The following is a 20104-nucleotide window of genomic DNA, read 5'->3' on the forward strand; positions in this document are numbered from 1 at the left end:
AGTCATCCTAGCTACCGACAGTGGCACGATTCTAGCTGTTCGGCTATCCTGCTCATCCACGGCGTGCGGGGCTGCGGCAAGTCGTCCATGTTAGCCGAGCTTATCGAAACACTCTCTCCCTCCGTCCAACAGAGACAGCAACTGGCTCCATGTTCCTATTTCTACTGCGCAAACTCTATTTCTAATCAGAACGTTCTTCGCCCGTGTTATACTCCGAAGCATTGTGACACAGCTATCTATGTACCCCGATCTACAGTCCGTTAACAGAATCCTATGGTCTGACTGTCAGCAGCAAAAAGATACTGGGGTTGCGTTGGGTCTCACTAGTCTGGTTTCGAAGAATGTGAGAAAATAATATTGGACCTAATTAATGCGAACCCTGCCTACATTGGCATCGACGCTGTGGACGAGATACCAGCGCAAAGTCGCGCCAAGGTCAAAATAATTTTACAGAATGTAGTTGATAAGGTAGGAAACGTCGTCAAAGCTGCAGAAGAAGTCGATGAAGTCTTGCCTGAGGCTCTTGCAACTGATCTCAAGCTTTTAGTCTTCGGCGACGATGATGGTAATAGCTCCAGCCTTGCTTTCATTGTCTCGCTCGATTGGATCTGCAAGGTTTTGGAAGATTTACCTCCTTACCACCACCTGCGGGGTGACTTCGAAACCCTATACGCCGATGATATGTTGCCTTTGTTTGGTGCAACATTCTTTGGCCTGAGAAGCATGATCCATCGCTTGCTGACTCACGGAAAAGATATTAACCTAGAGACGCGCTATGAGAGAGGCCACACGTCCCTTTATCTGGCTTACGTCAAAGAACACAGGTTAGTGGTCTCTACCCTGCTGGCGGGCGGGGCCGATCCTAGTGTTTAGTGCGGAAGTTACGGATCATCGCTACGAGTCGCTTGCTTTCGAGGTCATGTTGAAATAATTATGAATTTACTCGTGCTAGAAAACTTATTCCTCTCCGAGGAGATTCTTGAGGCAGCCCTTGGTATGGCATGCTTGGGCAACCATGAGCCTGCTGCCACAACGCTGGTGCAAGCGAAACAGGTTCGCATGAACCAAAGGATCTACCAATTTGCTATTGAAAAGTCAGTCGAGGCCGGCTTTCAAGATCTGTGGGAGTGGCTATCTAAGTCGGAAACTGTTAAAACATTTGGGTTTTCTTCAACAAAGTCAGACATCTTCGAAAACGCCCTGATAACGGTTGTCAGGACTGGTCGTGTTCACTTGCTGCGATCGCTTCTTGAGACAAGGCCGCGACTGAAAGAAAAGCTCCCTGTTGCTGCAATTTCAACGGCCGCCTCATACGGACACTTGGACATGGTAGCATTTCTACGGGACCTAGGCCTCAGTGCTTCTGTAGAGGGAGAGCTTGGGGCGGCCATACGAAGTTCCTCCCTCATGGGTCATACGCCCGTCGTTCGTTCTCTCATTGGTTGGGGTGAAGACGTCAACTTTCGCGGTACGAAAGGCAGTCCTCTTCAGGCAGCAGCTATGAAAGGACAGAAGGCTGTTTTCCATCTGCTGCTGGACGAAGGTGCTCATGTGAATCAGAAAAGCCAGTCTTGGGGCAGAGCACTCCAAGCAGCGGCTCGCGGCGAACATACCGAAAGCGTTCAGCTACTTTTGGCACGAGGTGCAGACATTCGTCTGGATGGAAAGTACACTGATGCTTTGCACGCGGCGATCGAAGGCGGTCACGAGAGTTTCCCAAGACGTTTATCTCCCTGCCATAGCTCGCGGTAAAAATAGCGACATTGAGACCGAGGAGAGTGACGAGGACCCCGTCGATCAACATGACGTGAATAGTTCGAAAGAACTCAGCCTGTCTGAAACATCTTCGATTGCTTCATTTCAAGATGAGGACGGGCCAGAAACTTTAAACCCCAATATTCAACGCCCGGATTTAGGATTGACTGATCATCCTACCACCGTAAACAATCAAACCCAGCAAAAGCCTGCCACGAGTCGTCTACAACTTTCACAACCTCCAAGCTATTATTCAGAGGACTATCTGAAAAACCGCTTGTGCAGAACAGACAGAAGTTGATGGGATGTGCTTAGAAAGTCGACGTCTTCCGGACATCCTGATATAATTAAGATGCTTCTCACTTTCATGCCATAACTTCATCCTTCTGTGGCGGGCGAAATAGTACATGAAGTGATAGTCGCAACATCAGGCGGCGTCAAGGACGCGCTAGACTTGTTTATCGAATGGGTTGGGTCTCTTGATGAAAGCATCTGGGAAGCCTGGGTCGAGATTGACGACTTCAATGGTAGCAATTTGCCTGGTTTGACGGATAGCAGAACCATCAGCAAAGATTTGTTAGACTTGGACCGGGCGTTGGCAGCCTTTGCGGTAAAACACAAGCTGCAGTACTTTCTACACTTCGCCCACAGGCATTCCAGACTCTCGCCACAGCGGGGCAACATGGAGACCCTGGAATTGTTGCTTGTAAAGCTGGAAGTCGGTGGCTCAGACACTGCGAGTATTGTCCGGAGAGCCTTTCTTGCATCGTGCAAGGAGGGATGCTAATCAACTATTTTGGTCCTATTGATGAGCATACACGCAAATTCTGTCTCGTCTCCAAACACAATCACTCAGGGATTTTACATTGCGGCGGTTTTAAACAAAGTAAACGTCTTCCGCCATCTGTCCAAGAGGCTTCCACTGGAGGGCCAGAGTCAAAGCCACGTCTTGCAAGAGGCGTTTATCCTGGCGACTCTAAATTGCTATACAAGAATTCTGAAGCAAATTAAAAGCCTGACGGGATTTTGACATGGACCTCTTTTCGAATCAACTGTTAACCATGCTCTCATTATTGCATGTAGCGCGGGACACCTCCATACGTCTAGGCTGTGCATTGACCTGGGAAGGGACATTCACTGTGTTTTACCTCAAGAGTGCCCCAAAGACATTTAGTTTGACACAGAGTATGAAGAGTATGGGGAATGGACGGCAGAGAGACAGTGGGAGACTACATCTGAGTGGGAAACGGTTCTCTCGTGGGGAGATTGGAGTCCTGAAAGACTACAAACCCCTCCGGAAAGTACTTACTCAAGAAAACCCGAGTCACCCTCTGATACCTATCGAGATGTCCAATGGGAGAACCCCTGGCAAAGCTTTGAATTTGCTTCGGAGGGAATGTCACACCCCCGCCAACGCACTGCAAGCGGCCTTGAACAGGTTTCGACATGGTTTTGATCCCATGGAAACTCATAGGCAGGAATCCTTAGTATATATGCTGCTTAAGGAAGGTAGCGACGCTAACGACGTAGGTGGCCAGAACATGTTCCCTCTGCAAATAGCAAGATTTTGCACGCCCAAGGTTGTAAAAGCGTTGCTGGATGCCGGGGTAGACCCTGAATGCGGCCAAGAGTGGTCATGCAACGCACCTCGTCGGCCCATCAACATGGCCCTTCATCCTTGGAGTTTGGAGGCCGGGAAATTACTTCACCTGTTGCAAGCGGGTTCGGAAATACCGAGCATGAAAAGATATATGGTACCTCCGATGTTCAAGATCTTCAAACAAGTTTTAGACGAAATCGAGTGATTATCAGGACAGGATGCATATTGGACCTGACAGACCCCCACCTAAGATGGAAGAGCTCTGGGAACACGGGTGTTCGCCCAAAACTGCTATGAACGCGATGAATCAAACGTATCGAGCGCTTTTTATGGCTGTTTTCAACAAATTATCAAACCAAAAGGCACATATCGAGAAGCCACAGTCCGGAAAGACAAAAGCTGAGAGGAAAACACAGGGTAGGACGATGATACAGGCCAAAGAGAAGGCAGAGGCCCAGAGAAGGGAACAGAACGAAGTCTTCTCGGGCCTTCTGCATGTGGCGGCGGCCAAAGGAGACCGAGCAGTGGTTAGCCTACTCATTAGACGGGGGTTCAACGCGAACACGTTTTACCTTAATGTCACACCACTTGCCATTGCAGCACAGCATGGTCGAATTGCTGTCATGGAGAGTCTTCTCCAAGCAGGAGCGGATATAAATAGAGTCTCCTATGATAATCGACATACGCTTGACGCTCTGGGTAATGCAGTTCTGGGCGGCCCTGTAAAAGCCGTTGAGACTCTCGTATCAAACGGGGCCGATATAAAGAGTCAGAAACCAGAAGTCATGTCTACTTTCTTCAGCCTGGCAGTAAGACGCCATAACAATGCGGTAGTAAAGCTTTTAATAGATTCCGGGGCAGATATGAACCAAGCCATTGAGGCTCTGATTTGGGCGTCCAGGGAGGGCGATATCGACATGGTTAGCTGTCTTCTTGTTGGGAAGGTACCATTGAATTTAGGAAACTGGGTTATATTGACGGACAAAGAAAAAGAATACGGTACTTCATTATACATGGCATGTCGATACGGCCATACGGAAGTGGCGGCTATGCTTTTGAGCCACGGCGCTGATATCCATCAGGAAACAGGCCATTGCATGCATATGAGTATCCCGCTCATCGCAGCCACAAGCCAAGGCCATTTGAAAATCATTCATCTTTTGCTTGAAGCTGGCGCCGACCCTAACCAGCATCGAAACACCGCTCAGCTTGATCAACAGCGTGCAGCGTACCTGGTCAAAGATGATGAGGCTTCTTCGTCTGATGGTGGTAACCAACAATGGTTGGCTAAAGAGCGATTTGAAGCAGCACCGATATACGCCTTGGCAGCGGCATGCATTACGGGGTCAAAATCTGTCTTTGAGGAACTTCTCTATGCGGGTGCAGTTGTGGTTCCATCTGTCGAGGACCAGGATCTCATGCGGTTGCTCTGTGAATCTGCACCATCTCCAACGACACTGGAGATGATCGATCTGCTTCTAGACGCGGCAGACGGGAGAGACCAGTTTGACAGCTTGTGCGAGCAAGGTCTTTTGAAATCCGCCGCTCAGGGTAATAAGGCCTTGTTCGAGCGACTTCTGACGTACGTGGAAGGAGACACTAGCACGATGATGCTCGCGTGTCAGTGTGGCTTACTGCAAGCCGTTCAGATGCTGCACAGTCTTGGAGTAGCCCTGGATCGTTCGGACGAGACAGGCAGAAGGCCACTCTCCATTGCAGCCCACCACTTTCACTTGGATATCGTGGAATTTCTTTTCACGCAAGGAGCCGGCGTAGCTGTAGCCGATGGAATCCATGTTCCTCTTTTGGACAAGGCGTTGGCTGGCTGCAAGAACGCAATACTTTTGCCAGAGGCGGTTGCATTGCCTAAACTGGATGTCTGCGAGGCCATGGTAAAATATCTGATAGAAAAGGGTTCTCGAGTCACGCCCGAGACTGTCCGTCAAGCGGCGGCTTTTGGCCGTGCCGAAATTGTCAGCTTACTCCTCGATTTGATAGACCCCCCGAGTCATTCGGCAGAGTGGATGACGCCAGCTTTGTTTGAAGCCTTGGACGAGAACCATCCCTCTGTAGTCCGTGTGCTACTTCAAAGAGGAGCTGATCCGAATGCGATTCGGGAGACTCCTACCCCCGAAGACAATCCAGCCGGCTGTCCAGGCTGCTATGGGAAAACTTGGTTCCGAGCTGTTCCACGTGTTCCTCAAGTCTGCTCCATCACTTACTCTAACCACCCGGGACTTCGACATGGCCTTTGAGTTGGACCCGTATTGGAAACTTGGACTTGACGAGAGATGTTTTCAAGAAAAGTGTGACTTGCATTTACTTCTGGACCAGTGCCAGACGGCTTCTGTTGCATCCTTAGGTCTTTTGAAAAGAATTGCTCAAGTTCGCTATGGACTGTTATATGTAGATGAAGACCTGCTGTGGTTCGCACTGGAGAGAAGTGAGATTAACTTTTTATTTAATACTGATGAGCATGAAGATGAGGAGATGAAAGAGGCAGTCTTTCAACGGCTTCTATCACTATCAGAGCAATCTCAATAGGCTTAGTTACTATTTTATGGTTATAAAGTAATAAATACCTAATATACTATTTGTAATAAGCTATACTCCTAGTAAAATGCTTAGAATAGTAACATATCAAAGGTAAAGTGTTGACTATTATGTTCTTAACACTAGAAAATCTTGTAGTTAGTAGTTGCCCTAAAACACTGGTTGATCGAGACTATATCGAGTAATTTGGCGTGTTGACGTATGTGTCCTGTCAAATTATGATGGCTATTGGGTTGATAGGAACCGCCCTTACAACAATCTTGATCCATCATCCAAGGACCAGGGAGTGCCGAGACGTGATGATTATCGAGAATTCAGATGTTGCTGCAAAATTAAATGTCTCTGCATTACACAAGAGTAGGCTGTAAGAACTAGTGTTGCTGTAAAAGTAAATATCGTCGCAAAACTACATGAGGTTAGGATAATTCAGAATTTTTTGATTGATTAGATTGTTAAAGGCGTCAGAACGTTTCTCGCTTAAATATCTAGATAGAATAAACTATAGACACGTCATTTTAGCGCCCTCCTTTTGTTACTTTTGACGTTCTCAGCCATATTGTGACGATAAACTCAATACACTTACCAAACACCCCGAACGAGGAGTGCTTAAGTAAGCTCTCTAGAACGCATTCTGTAACGAACTAGGCATATATTAATCAGAATAAAAGGGGCGTAAATGAGAAACTTCATTTAGAAAGAGAGGATGTGTCTCAGAAAGCACATACTTCCATATCTATGGTGTGTGTTTTATGTGGCTTATGTAAACACACCTCGTTCGGTGAGTTCGGTGAGCGTTGACGCTATCGTCACACATACTTAAAAGTCTCTTTGGGTTACTTTTTCTCTTAGATTCTTAGAAAGAATTACTTTATCATTACTAATCATGTTTATTAGTTAGACCCTTTTCTCAAGCGAGCACATATCTCACTGATCTGTCCACTGAGTAACTAGTAAACATTAATACTTTGACTTGTGTATATTTGAAGACCGACTCTGCTGTATATGCATTACACTGTGTAACTCCAGAATATGAAAAGGCTCGCCTTCCTTCATATCTCTAGGAGGTTCCTACCTAATACGGACAACTATATTCTACATATTCTTCAAGGCAAGAGTCTCCAGCGCTCTACGGTTGCCTAAGGTTGCCTTGCTCAATACGTATCTTATCCACCGTGGCCTTTACCTCAGTATACCTTCCTTTCTTCCTTCCCTCACTCTACCCCAGTGAACAACATTTCTTTTTATCACAACAACCTTCTTCAAAGCCTCAATTCCACCATCTTCTTCATCACCCCGTCTGTCCACCCCTACCATTTCCCTACTCATGGGAGACGACAACCACAACCTGCGCGAGGCATTGGCATCCCTTGGTCAGGCATGCCACGAACGACGTGAGGGCCTGCGTCAGAAGCTCACCGACTTGGAAGACCGCTTCGAATCCAGTTTTGACACTCTCGACCTTCGCCGACGCATCCCTCGCTCTGCTCTTCCCATACTCATCGCTTCTTACGACGACGTTTTCGATCGTGCGGTCCAAAATATCGGCACAAGAAAACGTTCTAAGCTGACTAAAGCCTGTGATAACTGGCAGATCTCCCCCCAGACCGCCTTGTTTCATTTGCACCTCACACCAAGTAGCACACAAGGGAGGCCATTCTACGACGCTCTCGAGAAGTTGAGCGACTTGCTCCCCGACTGGAACGACGCCCTTCGTCAGCTCTGCGAAGCTGCAACCTGTCGTCGCCGAGACGACACCAGACCGTCCTACCTGAAGCGCCAAACTACTCAAAAAGGCATCGTGACCTGCGACATCACTTCATGTATTGCTGCACTTCCTGCTACTGCTGCTGCGGCTACTGAGTCTACAGACTCCGTCGAATCTGGCGAGCCCTTTGAGTCCCCCCAGTCCATCGAGTCAAATCCTTCAGACTCATTTGTGCCCATCGACGAAGAACAAGACGAAACCACTGACGTCGCTCGTCGTCACGCCGTCCCACGAAAAACAAACGAGCTGGATCAAACACCACCACGCTCGCTTTCCTCTTTTCTAGACCACTTTTCATCGCCGCCTTCTGTTAAACCGGACGCCGAATTGTTCAATCCCTCGGCTTTGGTGGACAGCGACGATGATATTGAATTGACGCTCTGCCAGATTCCACACCCCCCAGATGACGCTGCGCAGCAAGCCGAACATTCTTACAGTGATCACGACGGTTACTGTCCAAACATTGAGGATTCGCTCATCAAAGATCGCAGAGAGCAGCACGGGGAGCAAGACCATCGCGACCGAGAGCCCTCCTATCTACCTCAACAACATCACCATCCGTGGGAGAGGTCCGACGACGAACAGCGGCAAGACACCAACGACAGGTACACCATAGCCCGTTCAATCACACGCAACCATCCTCATCAGAGTCCAACTTTTGTCCAGAACAAAGACAAAGAAAACGAAGTGGACACACTCAGATTGCACAAAGTCACCTCGTCCGACGCCCAATTTCCTGTTGTGCTTCCAACCGATCTGGATGCAGAGATGACTAAACGGCCGCATTCGCCCGCATCACCATCGACAACGGATGTCATCGGTATGTCAGACATGTTTACAACTTTCCGTGTTCTTGTAATATTAACACCTATTTACAGATCTTGATTCCAATGTACAAGTGCGAAAGAAGTCCCGTCCGTTCAGATCGACCATGCCAGAAGAAGACGTCAACCCCGCAGCTCTTCTACAAGCGGATACCTGGGTCCGTGGGGAGTGGCTCAACGCGGCATTAGGCGACCTGCTACAATGCTTTTGCGATGTTTCTTTCATTGATTCGGCCGAGATAGGAAGTATGGGTTCCCGACAGACGTACAAAGCCAAGTCCAATGTCTTCGAGTGCTTGTCCAACAATCGCCTGGTTCTCCTACCTCTGTTCGTCGATGGGAACCACTGGGTCTCGGCGTGTATCGAGTTTGAAGGGGCTCCCATGTCTGGTATCAAGTCAATGAAAGTGCTCAACTCACTGCCGACCTACACATCCGATATTGCCGCCGAGGAACTCGTCGCAAGTCTAGTCAAGCAATACAAGCTCGACCAGGGCAACGCCAAGCTGGCCCGCATGGCATGTGCCCGTCAAGAAAACACCTCGGACTGCGGCATTATGGTCTTGGTCAACTTGCTCACGCTGACTCTGGGGTATATGATACCTGCTTCCGTGAACACGGCTGTGTGGCGTCGGGTTATGGCTATTCTTCTGGTCCAAGACCCAAGCGCTATTTCAAGCTCGGCAGGCGACATACTCCCCAAGGATTACATGGGGAAGGTTAATGTGAGCGATGGCCCTGTTCCAAGCGACTATGAGGAGGCTGTCAAGTGTTGGACCAAGATGGGCAGCGTCTTACGCAAGGAAAGTCGCCGCCGTCTCTGGGTATTGAACAATACGGCCGACGATTTGGATCGCACACTTGTCATTTTTGATCGTATCCATGCAATGGCGCAGCAGCGGTCGATACGCATTATGCAGGATGCTAGCGACATAAGAGTCGAAAAAGACCGTAGGTCAAGCCTCGGGATCGAGATTGATGATATAGCAACTCGTCTCACAGCTGCTGACACCAAGCTAAGCCGGCTTAATGAGACTACTATAAGACTCGACATTGTCCGTACTATGCTAAGTAGTCTCATCCAGGATGTTAAATCGAGGATTGGTTTGGAGGACAAGGTGATAATGGAGGCTTTAAGTATGATGTCGAAGGATTAGACTGTGGTATTGTTTTTATTTTTTATTTTTAGTTGCTTTCTTCAATCGTCGAATGGCTTGTCGCCGTCCATCTGCCCACATCGACCACGTCTCAAACTTAGCAACATAACGAGCCATGAGGCCATCTCCAGCTCCAAGATCCCCAATGAGCCGTTCCCCGAACTGCACGCCCTCTGGTCCCCTGGGTCTTGCTCGATCAACTTCCGTAAAGTTCTCTCCACTTAGCCCATACCTTCTCTCGACTTTTACGCTAAGGATGACAGTGATCGCGCTTCTTTCCCCCTCATGACAGCTCAGCACACAACGACATAGATATCCTCAGCCAGATGGATCAGCTGACGCTCCATTTTGACGACATTGTCAGAGACGCCAGCACTACAGGCAGGAAGTCCGGAATCGGGCCCGGAGGATCACTGGTGGACACTGGCAGGAATTATGACAGTCCGCACGGGGGATAAAGCGACGCGTATGGAAAGGTTTAGAGGAGGCAGAATCGAATGATAGTATTATTGACTGCCTACGTTGTGTTCTTGTTGACTCTCTCATTCTGCACGGCATCTAGCCTAACAAACATCTCTTCGAAGCCCCACGGTGTAAGTCGAGGAAAGGGGTCCACAGATGCGCAAACAGATGCGCAAAGCTACCTGCACCACGACGCCCGAGTATGACCCCAACACCGACCCCGACCTTAGCCTTGCCGCCAAAAGCCGAAATCCATCTGGTCTCTATGCCTTGTAGACGCACCGATTACGAGGCCCAGATTAGACATCTCCTTCTTATATACCTCGCCACCCTCCTCAAACACAACATTAGCAGCCTTTGCGTCCAATGCCTCTCCGTCACACCTGAGGGGCGATAGTACGCCTTTGACACAGCCCCGTCCCCTCTGAATACATTTTGATTTGTTTCCAAAGCCCTGACTTTCCTGCCTCTTCCGAGCGTGCTTTAACGCGCTGCTTACTTTAGGGTAATGAGGTTAGACTATAAAGCCTGTCTACACTTCGATATCAAACCCTTTCGTCGAGACGGTTCAGCCAAGAACATGAAAATCTGCGGGGGGGAGACGGCCCGTATGACAGCCATATTGTACCAGGAACACTACCTTGGCGAGAAAAGGAGAGTCTCATAGTCTCTTTATGTCTCTACACTCCTTTGTCATCTCGCCAGCGTCGGAGCTTTCGTGCCTTGTCATACGTTACTTTTGAGCTTGTCGGCGTCTTTCATGGAGTCTAACCCCAGACAAGTCGCTTAATAAAACCGCACCTCGTGGATAATTGTGATTGCTGATGTGCTCCATGGTAGATCACGGAAATGGTCAGGTCATAACCAACAATTAGTGCTCCCATTAAATGAGCACAAGTTCTAGCTCATATTCGTACTTTTACGGACGCGTATCTAGATTCCATTGACAACGTACAGGCGGCTACCGTAGCGCCAGAGCCAGGCTCACGCTCTGCCCATATGTACCGAGAGGGCTTTTTTTTTGCATCTTCCAGCGATACTGTCTCTACCCTCCCGGAACCCGAACGTCAATAGATTACATCAATGTCGTCATTGTTGCGGACCAGCTGGTTCAACTTCGCAGCAAAAAAGTCTTGCGAGGGACCCAGCAAACGGCTCAAGGTTGCCATCAGTGTTGGAACTTGAGCCATGTTATTTGGGAGTAGAAGGTGACAGTTTCAAAACTGACATGCGCAAATTCTGAGTGAGGGTTTTGATTTCTTACCGTTACAGAACGGCAATTCATGGAGCCCATTCCCTCCGAGAACCATCCTCTCAAGCAGCCTACGATTTCCAGCTACAAAATCCTACATAATCAGCGCAGACGAAGCTCCGAAGCTGTCTGCCCCTCCTTCTTCTCGTCATCCGTTACCTTTATGGTCCATTGTCTTGTATCTTTCTCAGCATGGAAATCAACCTCGCATGTGAGCCGGTATCGTGACCTATCGAGTGGCTGATGTCCTCATGGTGATAAACGTGGTGGACGCAATTCTACCACAATGTAGATTCTAGAATCTCTTCCTTGCCTACATTCGTCTGTAAGCAATAAGCCGCAGGGTGGTGTGTTATCAGGGTCTCATGCAGTGATGCTAAGGAAATACATCAGCGGCTGCCAGGTGTGCACATGGATGTGTGTCAATAGGGTCGTCCAAACCCCGGTTTTGTCCAACAGACAGCGGTTCATTTAGGCATGATTCAAGATTTCGACTGGACTTTAAGCCAGTTTATATTCCAACGAGACCACCGTCCCTATGCCGCGAGATGCTTTGTTACTCACAGTTCAGTACTGATTTCGCAGCCACTCGGCCCAACCTACGACTTACCCAGCCAAGAAAAGAGACATAGAGCGACATCAACTACTCACGTCAAGCCGACAGATCCATCCGTGAGGTACATCAGCCAAAGAAACTGCTTGACACGAATAGATCCCCTCGAGATATATTACTTTTTCTTAGTCCTCACAATCTGCCGCCCAAGGTTCTTAAGCTTTTTGATTGTTGTAAAACACACGTTTAATCTCTGATTAAGGTACTGTTAGTCCTGCAGTTATGGCACTATCCATCGAGGGGCACTGTCTAGAAATCTCTACATACATCTTTATATGACTGGCCCGAGTTGGGTGGATGATACTCAACATGCAATAATAGCGTTGCAAGATGCTGCGGCCTGCTTTTCACGTATACGTATCGCAACATCTACTTACGATAAGCCTGGAAGTGAAAGGGGTAACAACCTGGAACAATACGTGGAGCTTGCGGATTTCTCAAGTGTTGAGCCAATTTCCTGCTCCGAGTTACCTAGCTATATGATCCAGGCTGGAAAGGGAACAGAAAGTCTCACCTGTTTTCAGGAGTCCATACGCATCAGCCGGGCCATAGCTGCAATAGAATTTACCAGATTTTCTTTGATAGCTGCAAGGTAGTAGACAGAATTTAGTCATCCGTCTTGATCCTGAAAGAGTGTATAACAGTATTATTCGTGACATATTAGGACATATCGCGGACAGCATCGACTTTGAACACGCTCTGGTTTTTAACTTCCGCCAGGATAATAGATATGTCCTTATGACTCTGTGTGTGTTACGAGCGAGTTTCAGACACGTCGGCAGCATAAGCACCATACTGCTTCCAATATATATTCTTCGAATATTCAGGTATACGACAATGTCCCCATCCCTTCCTATTCCTCTCTCGTGCTGTTTCGTCCTGACTATGCTTTACTCCAGGTTACGGGTTATTCGCACCATCACCCATGGTGCCGCGTTGCGCAAACTTACTTCAACGCCTCAGCGTAACTCAAACTCCGGAGCGGTCTGCTTTACCCACCTCCGACAGAGATATTAAGAGCAACTTATGCAAGGTTGCGTTGATAGACGCGGTACGTGGGGCGTGGTGCAATCTCGCTGGACGCTTTCGCCGTTTGACTCGTGAGAATTCGTTCTTCGACGCTGAGAACTTAACGTTTACCTCGTTGCCTCAAATACCTTGGACATGTCTTGTGTATCTTCCGCGGCTTCTGGGACGTCGAGGCCATTTGGTGCTGGTGCGTGTTGCCTAGCCAGAAGCCTCCATATTCCTAGTAAACCTTTACCTTCACCATACCTATCTCCCTCTCCATCTTGGCGAATTGGGTTTCTTCTGTTAGGTAAGAGCGTCTGCCGTCCATTGTTGTGCCTCAAGCTATCGCGACTTCATTCTGCTCAAGTATCAACATCTCACTTAAGGTTTCGACCACCGAAGTACAACGTCGAAGGTTTGATGCTTGCTTTCCTAACTCCTTACCTTACATTTCCCAGCCAGACTTGATATCAAAGGCCAGAACGATGTTTGAGATGTAGATGGAAATTGAGCTCCTAGTATATGTCCTCCTCCTCGTCATTTCACATTGTAACCGATAGGCTCATCGCCCTGCACGAACTGTCTATGATCTGCCCTGGCGAGAACCTTTCCGAGAGCTATGCTTTGCACGCGCTCCTTTCTTCGGTCCTTGAAGTATCGTCTTTATTTCCGACTGTTGTCTTCAAGCGGACCCCTGAAGAGACTCTTGTAAAGTTGGACCCCTGGGGTCTTCAATAAAAACTGGAGACTAGCACGGCTCCTTGGAATGCTGCTTAATTTAATAGCAAGGCCGAGTAACCTGCCGTCGACCCTGTGATCACCGCGAACAGGACTGCCGGGTAGGATGACATTAAGAAGCACACTGATGTGCTCGCCTACCCCCTTCGCACTCCAAAAGCGTCTGCTGTCAAGCCTTAGGAGCCTACTCTCGCTCCTGCATCTGTTCATGAAATGCCTGCATCCTAGACTAACTGTGTCGCTACGCCGCCGGACCCAAGCCTGTCATCCCCTGTCTAAATACTGTTACCCCTCTTGCTCCTACTAAAGCCTCGTTAGAAAAGCCTAAGAATAAAATTTCAGTCTGCCTCGAACCTCGTTGCTGCCGACTTTACGAAAAGGCATCGTCAAGCTTGACAGCCAGGCTGTTAAGTCCGTCGGTTCTGTTACCTCTGCCAAATTGATTGAGTTGGAGCTATCACCGCCTTCTTTAAACGAAACCCTGAGCTAGAAGTCGACTGCGAGTCTATGAGACGGCCGGATCGGACGTGAAAAGCGTGGGGTTTTATTGATATTTGTCAATAACATCCCCAGTTTTGGGGGGAGTTTGGCCATCAGCTTGTAGGATGATAGCCACATGCTGTTCCACCGGGAGGTTTATCGTATTCTTACGAAGAGCTCTGACGCCATCAGCAAGGAAGAACACCAATCCACGATCGAGGCCTGGCGCAAGGAGACTTATCACTGAGCTTGCGCTAATGCAGCGAGGCCGCCGCAAAACCTAAAAAATGACCTGTCTTCCTCAATCCACAGGGGTACCGTCTGGCCAACTCGCCCAAGCCTCACGAAAAGGAAGTTCATACTCCTGGCCAACGAGCGGCGCCCCCTTCAACGCTTCTTGAGAGCGTCCATATGTCCCCCACGCTACAAACAGACGTAAAAGCTAAGTCATCGCCGCTTTCTCTCCTACAATCCCCCCCAATTCAAGCCAGCATGTCCAAGCGTCAGCCAGACCCCAGGCTCAATATCGCGACCTATACCAGCGAACCACCAACAAGATGCGCTTTTGGCAAGCCGTAAATCAGACCCTGGCCAAGCACATGGCGGGACCAGAGGGTCGAGTTGAGGTATGCAGAGACCAGGACAATACGTGGTGAGCCGTCGTGTGGCGCGGAGAAGGCGTCTGGTCACTCGTGATCTGGCTTGCCCAACACGTCGACGGAACTCATTAGGCAGACTGCGATAGTACTAGAGGCGGTCGACTTAGATCTCCGCACATAGAGACCAAAACACCATATGGATGTTACTCTGGTAACGCAGAAGGTGCTTTTAGGTGACCCAAGGTGCAAGAGAACGTACTGGAATAGGCGGGAGACTGGCCTTCATCCTTCGTACCTACGTATTTTTCCGCAGTGCTGTTTGCGATCGCTGCCTTCTAGGGAGGGGGTAAAGGTTTGAGACTTCTATGCAATGTAGTCCCTCCTATTGCATAGATGAGCCTCTTTATATAGCGCCGCCTTCTATCTTATCAACGACGCAACGTTGATGACATGATGCTCTGCACCCAAAGGTATCTCTTCTACAATAGACTGACGCAATGAAGTCTACAGTCACCCCGAGACTCTTCACTTCAACACATCACCCAAAAGTCATCACTACAATCTTTAGTTATCCGCCATATACTGCATCTACAACCCCGCAGGCCCAACATATCTAAGACGTGCTAGAACCATAAGTTGAGTTGCTTAACTATCTCCCCAAAGCATTATTCCTATCTCAGGTATATTTCACAGGTCGGACTCTTTAACTCTAGTTCTTATGTTTGAGATGGTTGAATCAGCATAGACGTTATTAAAACAAGACTTACTAACGTTCCGCTTACTCCCCGCCTTATCATTTCGGGCACTACTGTTATTCAAATCACAGCGAAAGTGACGAGATATTCTTTGTAAAGTCCGAAATTGGGACCTACTACTCGTGCTGTTCGACGCAGCAGCCAAAGCCGATGTCGCATCCGTCTGTACTACCAGGGGCGCTAAAGCTCCATATTACTTGAAACCAAACCTGACTTCATGGCCGTCTCCCTGAGCAAAGACTTCCTTTCCTATTCTCTGCCGAAATACGTCACGCAAACAAATCCTGCTTGTTTTTCCCATTCTTGCTTGCGAAGCAAGACCCTTGCCCATCTCCGACAGCAGAAAACCGCTGCTCCTTCAACAGTATTGCCAGATCCGGACCCGAAGGGCAGTATTAACTACATCTTTCCAACTGAAAAAAATTCAGGCAGGCTTTGCAGACGCGATCATGATCAAAGGCGAACGGTTCAATGTTGCCCGCAAGAGTGTTTGTGATTAGTCTCTGGATGTCTACTCTGTCAACTCCTTGATCTCTAAAGCCGTTCGAAAGGAATACTGCCCACTCGAGAAGTAGTGCGACGCCTTCACCAGAGCAACGAAACTCTCGTAGTTATTGACTCCGAGCTTTGTAATTAGTTCTGGTTGTAACCGTGCATAGTTATTCCACCACGAGCAAGATTAACATCGTGGACTCATTACTGGGGAAGCAGAATCTGGAAGAGACCCAGACCAGCATGTTCGTCTTCACTACGCATGTTTAAGAAAGCTTTATGCCAACCCAGTAAAGGGACGTATGGTAGGATAAACGAAAAACGAGAACTTCAGCCAATACTTCGTCCAGTAATCACTTATCATTAAATGCCAAAAGCTCACGCCCAAACTGAGTATTACGCCCCTACTCTGTTCTGCAAAAATCAAGACAACTCTATATACTACGCGCCCTTTGTCTTCACTTTCGGGTTATCTTCACTGCTCATGAACGGATTTCGGCACGCATCGACCGACAATTTTGGTAAAGGCTAGAATAGCTATTTCAGGTAGATATATCTTAGATCAGAAAATAGAGGCTTAACTTAGGCAGGAAAGTATGCAGGAGGAAGATACTAAAGAGGAGCGAGACTCGCTAAATGCTAGTGTTGGTTGAAGGAACCTCGCTATGCACTTCAAATATACTCCAACTGGAATAAGGCAGAAAGTCATCAAATTAAAAAAAGCGACATCTTCATATTCATCATGTGTTTGTTTATTCAAGTAACGGAATTGGCTCTCAAAGTTATGGAGAAAGTGAAGACACAGGCGTCCAACCGCGAGCATCCACTCCCGAAAGGTAAATCGAAATAACAGGGATTGTAGAGATGAGGGGAATAAAGTCCGTTAGAGAGGTAAGAGGAGTTACTGTTCGGTAGGAGCCGACGATCCGACTTGGTATGTAATGGAGCAACGGAGCTTCCATCTTACAACACAACCTGAAAGCTTGAGACAGAAAACGTGGCTCATCTAGCGCAGCAGAGCCATAAACCGTGTGATATGACGATACAACCCAGACAACAAGGCGTCAACAGGCGCACATAGGGGCGATTCTACGAGTCCAGCGGCCGTGATCTCAGGGTCTGGGAAGATCATATGTTAGCAGTATGTTACTTCTCAAGCCTTGAAGACCAAATGGCAATCAGGCTGAACTCACAAAAGGGAACACATGCTTAGCGATCGCACTAAGCTAAGTCTGAATTCTCACGGCTTTTTCTGTGGAACTAAGTCGACACAGTTGGAGTTTTTAAGTCTGCCTCTTAAAGGCAAATATTATCTCTCTTACCTTAGAAAAGGGAGAAAAGAACTACAAGGGGTAATAAGTAATGCTAATCGCTACGTTGACTTTCAACTACTCTATTTATTTATTAATATCTTTAAGAGCACGGATTTCGTGTTTTGCATTCGCAAAGCTTCCCTAGCCTAGGAAACGCTAACGCCTTTATAGATAAGATTAAGGCCTATTCTCTCTACCTTTAAACTCAAACCAAACCCATGTTCGCCGTCCCCGTCATGTTATATTTAACCTGCAGACATTCTCTGTTTTCTCAAGACAGCATTAATTAATCTCTTTTTATCATATTATAAGCTTTTTCCTCCCCTTCAGCTTATTACCGATTTCATCTCTTAGCAACTAAGCGGAGGCAGATATTCTTCATCCTTGCATACCATATTCACATCAGTATCTCAAGGTTAAAATACACCAGGTAACAGCGACTTTAAACCTATCAGTAAAGCTTACAAGCATAGTCTAAAGCACTACGTATACCTGAAGAGCCTTATATATACTGATGACAAAGTAGAGGACAGGCGACTGCAGACAACCTAGGTGTTTAGCTATCCTACTTAGAGTAGGTAGTGCTAGGCTGAAAGAGTGGGGGTCTGGCTATGGGTTATAGATTCGTTTTGGATTATCGAGATGACCTGACTGCCTTACACTGAGACTTTTGCAAGACCTTATTGCACCTTACTAATAATTGACTGCGTGACGCAATATCTTGGTGTTGTTGATGGGGCAAAGTCGTTGTTGGGCGTTATTGCAGCTCATCTTATCTTGGAGCGAGTAATGTGGCGCCAAAGGTGCTGTTGTGGCACGATGTGGCTTGTGACAGCCACAATGTGGTCCCGTTGCAATTTGGCGATGCGACGGGTGTTGAAGATTGCGACAGGAAAGGAGATCTGAAACGGGATTCACATAGATAGAAAATGGAGGATCCCTTCTACTAAATATTATTAATCCAAAAAAATGTTTTCTCTGGTCATAATGCAAGCTTGTTTACCTCAGCCTCCAGCCCTCTCCAACAACACAAATACATATAATTTCCATTGTCTTCGTCGCCAGCTTTGTTGCTCTTCAAGCCTTATCACCAGTAATTGCAACTGTTATATTGTATAGGCTTAGAGATTGAAGTAGATCAACGACAGTGCAAGGAGAGTTGCTAATATGATCACGCTCACCCCCAGCTGGCGTGGCTTCGACCTGAATTGGCCCAGAATGCCTTGGCATATGTCTGGGCGCTCGCTTGGGCTCCCAAACTGAGGTGATTTACGGAGAAAAGAAGGCACATAATCTGCACTAGCAAAAAAGAAAAAGGACAGCTTCATTAATCTTAGCAAGACTTTTCGTGCACACCTCAACTCCCTGGTAGCCGTAGTGAATGACCTCCACGATGACGCTTCTCACCGATATGGCGCTACTGGTCTGCACGCAGCCCGCTCCAGGCAGCCCATCGGCCTTTGAAGAGGACGAATTTGTCGCTCTCTGGTTCGACATGTACGCTATTCTGGTAAGGCTTAATTTCTGCAGACGTGAAGACATCGTCTACCCGCCAGCAGCAACGGGGAGGCATGCACTGCTAGACAGCCAGCAGCTACTGAATGAGAGGGGAATGAGCCCGGAGGCCGTCTCGCTGGTCGAGCGACTGCCGTATCCCCGGGTCGCGTCATATAAACGCATGCGTATCTACCCCGAAGCCGACGCCATGAACTACCTCGCCGAGGACGATGTCAAGGACTGCCGCGATCCCCATGAGATGGCGCAGTACTCTGCCCAACCAGAGAATCTGAATGACGCCAGCTACCTACTGCCGCAAGACGTCGCCTTAGCCCGTCCTAGTGAGAGTGATGGGCTTGCCTGGATCCTGGATCTCAATCATAGTGTGTTTATTAATCTTTATTCTCCCCATGTCTCTGTCATTTTTTTGGCTTTGTATACGGCCTTATATAGAAATCTGAGCTTTTGAGTTGACATCGTTATCCTTCCAGATGCCTTTAGATTCGTTTCCGGGCATCTGGAAGCTCCTGCAAGAGGAGGCTCGGGTGGCCTCCCCCAGGACTATCAGGTCGAAAGGCCGGATGACCCTGATCACTACAGAAACTGGCCCATGTACCATGCGCCAACAGTTCTGAGAAAGTGGATTCAGGACGTCCTTGACCTCGAACTAGTTCCAGCCTCAAGCGAAGGCGAGTACTGGAGCACTTCATCTGTAGGCCTCTAAACACATCTTACACATATCTAGCCTTTAATTTCACAGAATGTTAGCTGAAGCATTATTCACAGGATGTTCTTGGCCAGGTAATTAGTAAGGCTCTGAGACATTACGGCTGGCCGACCGATTTTCGCGAGCAGGACTGGGCGCGTGACTCTGAGCAGATTTATCGTGCCGCAGGCGAAGTTGAGGAACGTTACGAAAAGTCATTCAATCCACAATTTTTCGGTCGGGATAGAAAAGAGCTTCTGTCTCGGTGGAGAGAGAATTTAAACCTAGTTCCGTACGTTGGGCTGGATCTGTAGAAGAAAGATTTAAGTCGCTAGGACAAGAAGGCGAGTTTGGGTCTACTTCGGAACTGTCACAGTGACAGCCTGCCAGCCTGCCATCTTTAGTGGGTAGCTACCAGCATTTGGTAGCTACCCGCTAATGGTTCAGTTGGTAACTACCAACAGTGGGTAGCTACCCACTAAAAACTTAGGTAGCTACCAAGATCAGGTAGCCACCCACTAAGGCATTAGCG

General features: G+C 48.1%; 3 protein-coding genes across 3 annotated transcripts; all 3 read left to right on the forward strand.

Moving 5' to 3' along the window:
* Nucleotides 1-1407: 1407 nt before the first annotated feature.
* CTRU02_215135 (ankyrin repeat protein) lies at nucleotides 1408-1752 on the forward strand (the record flags this gene model as incomplete). The annotated part of the gene is made up of 1 exon (XM_036731915.1): nucleotides 1408-1752. One exon carries the CDS (start codon nucleotides 1408-1410, stop codon nucleotides 1750-1752), a length of 345 nt encoding a protein of 114 aa, XP_036576303.1.
* Nucleotides 1753-7232: 5480 nt separating this feature from the next.
* CTRU02_215136 (uncharacterized protein) lies at nucleotides 7233-9527 on the forward strand (the record flags this gene model as incomplete). The annotated part of the gene is made up of 3 exons (XM_070206376.1): nucleotides 7233-8493; nucleotides 8552-9448; nucleotides 9514-9527. The coding sequence occupies 3 exons, from the start codon at nucleotides 7233-7235 to the stop codon at nucleotides 9525-9527; spliced, it is 2172 nt and encodes a 723-aa protein (XP_070059935.1).
* Nucleotides 9528-18762: 9235 nt separating this feature from the next.
* CTRU02_215137 (uncharacterized protein) lies at nucleotides 18763-19886 on the forward strand (the record flags this gene model as incomplete). The annotated part of the gene is made up of 3 exons (XM_036731912.1): nucleotides 18763-19278; nucleotides 19357-19578; nucleotides 19653-19886. The coding sequence occupies 3 exons, from the start codon at nucleotides 18763-18765 to the stop codon at nucleotides 19884-19886; spliced, it is 972 nt and encodes a 323-aa protein (XP_036576300.1).
* Nucleotides 19887-20104: the final 218 nt, after the last annotated feature.

Source organism: Colletotrichum truncatum, assembly GCF_014235925.2.
Source record: "Colletotrichum truncatum strain CMES1059 chromosome Unknown Contig_0013, whole genome shotgun sequence".
NCBI lineage: Eukaryota > Fungi > Ascomycota > Sordariomycetes > Glomerellales > Glomerellaceae > Colletotrichum > Colletotrichum truncatum.